This window comes from Bubalus bubalis, chromosome 8 (genome assembly GCF_019923935.1).
Source record: "Bubalus bubalis isolate 160015118507 breed Murrah chromosome 8, NDDB_SH_1, whole genome shotgun sequence".
NCBI classification, from domain to species: domain Eukaryota; kingdom Metazoa; phylum Chordata; class Mammalia; order Artiodactyla; family Bovidae; genus Bubalus; species Bubalus bubalis.
In genome coordinates, this window is record NC_059164.1 from 106,980,147 (window position 1) to 106,987,676 (window position 7,530).

At 41.2% G+C, this 7,530-nt stretch overlaps 1 protein-coding gene across 1 annotated transcript; it reads left to right on the forward strand.

Annotated features, from left to right (window-relative positions):
* Positions 1 to 412: 412 nt before the first annotated feature.
* On the forward strand, positions 413 to 1,429 carry LOC123334910 (olfactory receptor 2A2-like). Its single transcript, XM_044947219.1, has one exon. The coding sequence runs from the start codon at positions 497 to 499 to the stop codon at positions 1,427 to 1,429; it is 933 nt and encodes a 310-aa protein (XP_044803154.1). The 5' UTR covers positions 413 to 496.
* Positions 1,430 to 7,530: the final 6,101 nt, after the last annotated feature.

Here is a 7,530-nt window from a genome sequence, read left to right on the forward strand (position 1 = left end):
CAGAGGATGAGATGGCTGGATGAATCACTGACTCGATGGACGTGAGTCTGAATGAACTCCGGGAGTTGGTGATGGACAGGGAGGCCTTGTGTGCTGCGAATCATGGGGTCGCAAAGACTAGGAGACAACTGAGCGACTGAACTGAACTGAACTGATATACTATATACTAGTATGGTTTATAATCCCTAATACTTATCTGTAATAGCAACCCACTCCAGTATTCATGCCTGAAAATCCCACGGACTGAGGAGCCTGCTGGGCTAAAGTCCATGGGGTCACAAAGAGTCGGACACGACTGAGCGACTGAGCGACTTCACTTCCACAATAAAAACTAAGAAACAAAAAGGCAAAGGAATTTTGAAGAAAAAAACTTCAGGGAGGTAGGGACAACACAAGCTTCCTCTGAATTCACTTCATATAAATAACTCCTATTTTCATTGCTATCCAATCCTGACTTTCCTATCACACTTCAGTCCTTTGCAGACTGTCACTGGCAATGGAGGGCAACCAATCACAGATCACAGAATTCATCCTGGTGGGATTCCAGCTCAGTAAAAACATGGAATTGCTCCTTTTTGGTATCTTCTCCCTGTTATATATCTGCAACCTGCTGGCAAATGGCATGATCTTGGGACTCATTTGCCTTGACCTCAGACTGCACTCCCCCATGTATTTCTTCCTTTCCCACCTGGCCATCATCGACATATCTTTTCCTTCCAGCAATTTGCCCACCTTGCTAGAAAACCTAGTAAAACACACAAAAATCATCTCCTTTGACCCTTGCACTGTGCAGATGCTTTTCAATTTGACTTTTGGATCTATAGAGTGCCTCATTTTGTTGGCGATGTCCTATGACAGGTATGTGGCGATCTGCCATCCCCTCCAGTACACAGTCATCATGAACTGGAGAGTGTGCTCCATCCTGGCCATTGCTTGCTGGGTGTGTGGATTTGCCCTGGCCCTGGTCCAAGTAATTCTTTTGTTAAGATTACCCTTCTGTGGCCCCCAGAAGGTGAAACACTACCTCTGTGACATTCGCTCGGTCCTCAAATTGGCCTGTGGTGACATCTGGATCAATGAAATGTTCCTCTTTGCTGATGGCATTCTTATCTTAGTCGGGCCTCTTGCCCTGGTGTTGGTCTCCTATATGCATATTCTCTGGGCCATCCTGAAGATCCAGTCAAAGGAGGGCCGCAAGAAAGCCTTCTCCACCTGCTCCTCCCACCTCTGTGTGGTTGGGTTCTACTTTGGCTTAGCCATAATTGTTTACATGGTTCCCGACAACAGTCAACAAGAAGAACACCTGAAGATCCTTTTCCTGTTTTATACTCTTTTCAACCCATTGCTGAACCCTCTTGTCTACAGTGTAAGAAATGCTCAAGTGAAGGGTGCCTTCCACAGAGTATTGCAGAAGAAGAGGACAACGTGAAGGAGGGTCCAGTTTTGGTTCAGTGCATTCTTTTCCCTTCAAAGATGTGATTGCTGGTGCAAGAAAACTCAAAATTCCCCAAAAAGTGACATGAAGAGCATTAACATCAGCATGATGGAAGACTAGGAATCCCTAAGCCTCCATTCCTCCATGGAGACAAGAACATATAGACCTAATTTCCTTCGTGAAAACACTAGAAATCAGATAATAGGTGGCAAAACCCCAGAAAAACACAATGCTAAGAAGAAATACAGTAAGCATTCAGGCAAGTTTATGCTGTTTCAGCCTCCATACCTACTTCCCTTTCCTGGCAGTGTGTCAATATCAGGAGAATATCTCCAACTCCCAACACTCCCTCAAAGGGGGAAAAGAAGAATGGATCATGTAGACTATTTTTGAGTTTTCAGGGAACGGCTTGAGGGTTTGTTAGTTGTCTTGCCTGATTCAGAGCACCGATGGGAATGCCAGTGTGGACTCCTGATTGGAATCTCTGAGAAAGATGGCAAGCACCAACTTTCTACAGCTGTATAAGGATATTTTGGATTTTCACAGTTCTCATAAATCTGCACTGGTATCTCATTCTAGTTTTCAAATGAAATTCCTTGATGACATGTAATGTTCAGTTTTTTAGCAGTTGTTTCCTTGCTATCTGTATATCTTCCTTGGTGAGATGTCTCTTTACATCTTTTCCCATTGTTATGTAATAAACTTTACTTTTTAGAGCAATTCCAGAGTCACTGCAAAATTGAGTGGAAATTGCAGACACCCTGTATAGCACTCTGCGTCCAAACATGTATAGCCTCCCCTGTTATCAATATCCCCCTTCAGAGTGGCACATTGTTATTCACACACCTATATCAGCACATCATCATCACCCAAAGTCCATAATGTACATTTGAACTCACTCATGGTGTTGTATATTCTGTGTGTTTGCATGGGTGTACAGGTATGTACATCCACCATTATATTATCATACACAGTATTTTCACTGCCCTAAACGATTACCTCTTCCTTCTTCCCTTCTTGCAAATCTCTGGCAACTACTCATCACTTAATTCCCTCCAGAAAAGAAGAAAAAAGGTAGTCACTCAATCATGTTCCACTCTTTGTGACCCCATGGACTATAGCCCACCAGGCTCCTCTGTGCATGGAATTCTCCAGGCAAGAATGCTCTAATCTTCCCAGCCTAAGTATCAAACCTGGGTCTCCTGCATTGCAGGCAGATTCTTTACCATTGGGGCATCAGAGAAGCCCAATTCCCTCCATAGTTTTGGCTTTCCCAAATATCATATGGTAGGAAAAATATGTAATTTTTTTCATATTGGTTCCCTTCACTCAACTGTATGCACCTGTTTCCTCTGTCTTTATTTTTACTTGATAGTTCATTTCATTTTCATGCAGAATATATTTCCTTTGTCTGAATGCACCGTGTTTTATTTATCCATTTACCTACCAAACAACATCTTGATTACTTTCAGATTTAAGCAATTATGAATAAAGTTACTTTAAACATCTCTGTGCAGGTTTTTGTGTTGACATAAATTTCAAATCCTCTGGATAAATACCAGGCAGTGCAATTGGTAGATCCTGTTGTTAAGAGGAAGCTTAGTTTTTTGAGAAAATGTGAAAATTTCAAAGTGACTATATGATTTTCTTGAATGAAAATGAATTTTCTTCAGTAATATATGAAAGTTCCTGTTGATTCTCACACTAGTCATTATTTGGTGCTGTCAGTTTTCTGGATTTTAGCTATTCTACTAAGTGCATAATGATATTTTATTGTTTCACTTTGTATTTTTCCTGATGACAGAGATATGGAGTGTCTTTTCATCTTTATTTATCATTGGTCTGTCTGTCTTTGAAAGATGCCTGTTAGGATTTTTGGCTCATTTTTAAATAGAGTTGCTTGTTTTCTTACTATTTTAAGAGTTCTTTGTATATTTCAGAATCAAATTATTGTTGCTATGTGCACAAAGATTTTCCTCCATTCTACAGCTTGAGTTTTTATATTCTTACCAGTGTCTTTCACAGGGCAAGAATTTGTCTTTTGATCACTATTCATTTCTATTATCAATTTTTAATTGATGTATAATTTATTTACAATGTGTTTCTACTGTACAGAAAAGTGATTCAGTTACATATATGTATACATATGTACATTCTTTTTTCTATCTTTTCCATTATGGTTTACCATGCAATATGAATACAGTTCCCTGTGCTATACAGTAAGACCCTGTTGTTTATCCATTCTATATATAACAGTTTTCAACTGCTAACCCCCAAATCCCACTTCATCCTTCACCCATCCTTGCCCTTGGCAACCATAAATCTTTTTTCTATATCTGAGAGCCTGTTTCTGTTTTGTAGTTTGTTTCATTTGTGCCCTATTTTAGATTCCACATATAAGTGAGACTGTATTGCATTTGTTTTTCTCTTTCTGACTTACTTCACTTAATATGATAATCTCCAAGTCCGTCCGTGTTGCTGCAAATGGCTTTATTTCATTCTGTTTATTGTTCCATATTACTTTGCCAACAAAGGTCCGTCTACTCAGGGCTATGGTTTTTCCAGTAATCATGTATGGATGTGAGAGTTGGACTGTGAAGAAAGCTGAGCACTGAAGAATTGATGCTTTTGAACTATGGTGTTGGAGAAGACTCTTGAGAGTCCCTTGGACTGCAAGGAGATCCAACCAGTCCATTCTAAAGGAGATCAGTCCTGGGTGTTCTTTGGAAGGAATGATGCTAAAGCTGAAACTCCAGTTCTTTGGCCACCTCATGCGAAGAGTTGACTCCAGTACTTTGGCCACCTCATGCGAAGAGTTGACTTATTGGAAAAGACTCTGATGCTGGGAGGGATTGGGGGCAGGAGGAGAAGAGGATGATAGAGGATGAGATGGCTGGATGGCATCCCCAACTCGATGGATGTGAGTTTGAGTGAACTCTGGGAGTTGGTGTTGGACAGGACGCCTGGCGTGCTGCAATTCATGGGGTCACAATGAGTTGGACACGACTGATGGACTGAACTGAACTGATAACCATTGTATATGTGTGCCACATCTTCTTTATCCATTTATCTGTCGATGGATTTAGGTTGTTTCCATGTCCTGGCTATTTTGAGTAGTGCTGTTCTGAAAAGAGGGTAAGGCAATGGCATTCCACTCCAGTACTCTTGCCTGGAAAATCCCATGGACAGAGGAGCCTGGTGGGCTGCAGTCCATGGGGTCGCTAAGAGTTGGACATGACTGAGAGACTTCACTTTCACTTGTAGGGGTGCATGGATTTTTTAATTATTGTTTTGTCCAGATACATTCCCAGGAGTCGAATTGCTGGATCAGATGACACTTCTATGGTTAGTTTTCTGAGGAACTTCCATACTGTTTTCCACAGGGCTGTACTAACTTACATTCTCACCAACACTGTAGCAGCATTCCCTTTTCTCCATACCCTCTCGAGCATTTGTTATTTGTCGACTTTTCAATGATAGCCCTTCCATCTGGTGGGAGGTGGTTCCTCACTGTGGTTTGATTTGCATTTCTCCAGTAATTAGCAATATTGAGCATGTTTTTGTGTGTCTGTTGGCCATCTGTATGTGTTCTTTAGAGAAATGTGTATTTAGGTCTTCTTCCCATTTCTTCATTGCTTTAAAAAAAATTAATGTTGAATATCAAAATGAATCTGCCACAGGTATACATGTGTTCCCCATCCTGAATGTGGAGGATTCATTTTGATATTTGGCAAAACTAATACAATTTTGTAAAGTATAAAAATAAAATAAAATTAGGGGAGGAGCCAAGATGGTGGAGGAGTAGGACGGGGAGAACACTTTCTCCCCCACAAATTCATCAAAAGAGCATTTAAACATCGAGTAAATTCCACAAAACAACTTCTGAATGCCGGCAGAGGACATCAGGCACCCAGAAAAGCAACCCAACTCTTCGAAAGGAGGTAGGAAAAAATATAAAAGACAAAAAAAGAGACAAAAGAGGGAGGGACGGAGTTCCGTCCCAGGAAGGGAGTCTTAAAAAGAGAGAAGTTTCCAAACACCAGGAAACCTTCTCACTGCCGAATCTTTGCCGAGCTTTGGAAGCACAGAGGGCAACATAACCGGGAGAAAAAATAAATAAACAATTAAAACTCGCAGATTGCGAGCCCTATGGTAACTCCCCCAGCGGAGAAGCAGCGCAGACGCCTGCACACGCCATTAGCAAGTGGGGGCTGGGCAGGGAGGCGTGGTGCGGGCTGCATCGCTTAGAGTAAGAATCTGGCCTAAATACCGTGAGCGCTATCTGAGCGAAATAATTTGGGCTAGCAAACCAGACTGTGGGATATCTACCACGCGAAAAGCCAGCCCTAACCTAAGACACCGCCAGGCCCGCGCACGGAACAAAGGACTGAACAGAGATAGCCGGCTACAGACCTTCTGCCTCCGGTGACAGGCAGCCAGAGCCGGAAGGGGGCAATTGCAGCCCCAGAGAGACACTATCTATAAAACTGTAAGCAGGCTTCTTTGCTAACTAAAACTTCTTGGGGGTCTGGACAGTCAACATCTGCCTGAGAAGGTGCGCTGGTTTTACACCCAGATAACTGAGTGGCAGGGAGGCGGTAAGTCGCAGCATTGGTGCTCACCATACACCTCATCACCTGAGTTGCTCGGACCTGGGAAGAGCACAAAACGCAGGCCCAACCGAGTCTGTGCCTCTGAGGACTACCCGAGTGCCTGAACCTGAGCGGCTTGGACCTGGGAGGTGCATGCTGCCCAGGGCCGGCCTCGGATTGTTCCCAGCGGAACAACCTAGAGCCCGAGCAGTGTGGGCAGGGAGGCTACACGCGCCGTGAGCGGGGGCAGACCCAGTGTGGCTGAGGCACTGCGAGCACACGCCAGTGTTATTTGTTTGCAGCATCCCTCCCTCCCTCCCTCCCCACAGTGCGACTGAACAAGTGAGCCTAAAAAAAAAAAAAAGTCCTCCACCGTCACCTTTGTGTCAGGGCAGAAACCAGACACTGAAGAGACCAGCAAACAGAAGAAGCTATAACAGAGGGAACCGCCTTGGAAGCTACAGGCCATAGATTAAAACCCTGTGGTTACTACGGACTACATAGGAAGGGGCCTATAGATCTTGAGAAATATAAGTCGGACCAAGGAACTAGCCAAAAATGAACTGAACCCACAATACTCACAACAAAACCAGAGAAAGTCCTAGATATATTTTTACTATTTTTACGATCATTCTTTCTTTTTTTTAATTAAAAAAAAAATTTAAGTCCTCTATTGTTCCTTTAATTTTCACTTTTATAACCTACTACTTTGCAAAAAAAAAAAAACACCCTATTTTTCTCTTCTTCAGCAAACTTCATATATATATATTTTATAATTTTTTGACCTTGTTTTTTTTTTCTTCTTTTCTTTAACATTGTAGTTTTGAAATTCCAAACCCTACTCTAGATTTATAATTTTAGCTTTTTGATATATGTTATCAATTTTGTACCTATAGTTTTTTTTATAATTTCTGTGACATCTTTTTTTTTCTCTGTTTCTTTCTCTTCTTCTTTTATATAACATTGTATATCTGAAATCCCAAACTTTACTCTAGATTTTTAATTTATGCTTTTTGGTATTTGATATCAATTTTGTACCTGTATTTTCTTTATAATTTTTGCGACATTGTTTGTTTTTGTTTGTTTGTTTGTTTTCTCTCTTTATTTTTCTTCTTCTTTTTTTTTTAACATTGTATTTTTGAAATTCCAAACTCTAGATTTTTAATTTTTGCTTTTTGGTATTAGTTATCAATTTTGTACCTGTATTTTCTTTATAATTTTCGCGACCTTGTTTGTTTTTCTTTGTTCGTTTTTTCTCTCTTTCTTTTCCTTCTTCTCTTCTTTAACATCGTATTTTTGAAATTCCAAACTCTACTCTAGATTTTTAATTTTTGCTTTTATGTATTTGTTACCAATTTTGTACCTTTAAGAACCCAACCTTCAGGACCCATTTTCCACTAGGGAGCGAGATTACTGGCTTGACTGCTCTCTCTCCCTTTGGACTCTCCTTTTTCTCCACCAGGTCGCCTGTGTCTCCTCCCTAACCCCTCTCTACTCTACCCA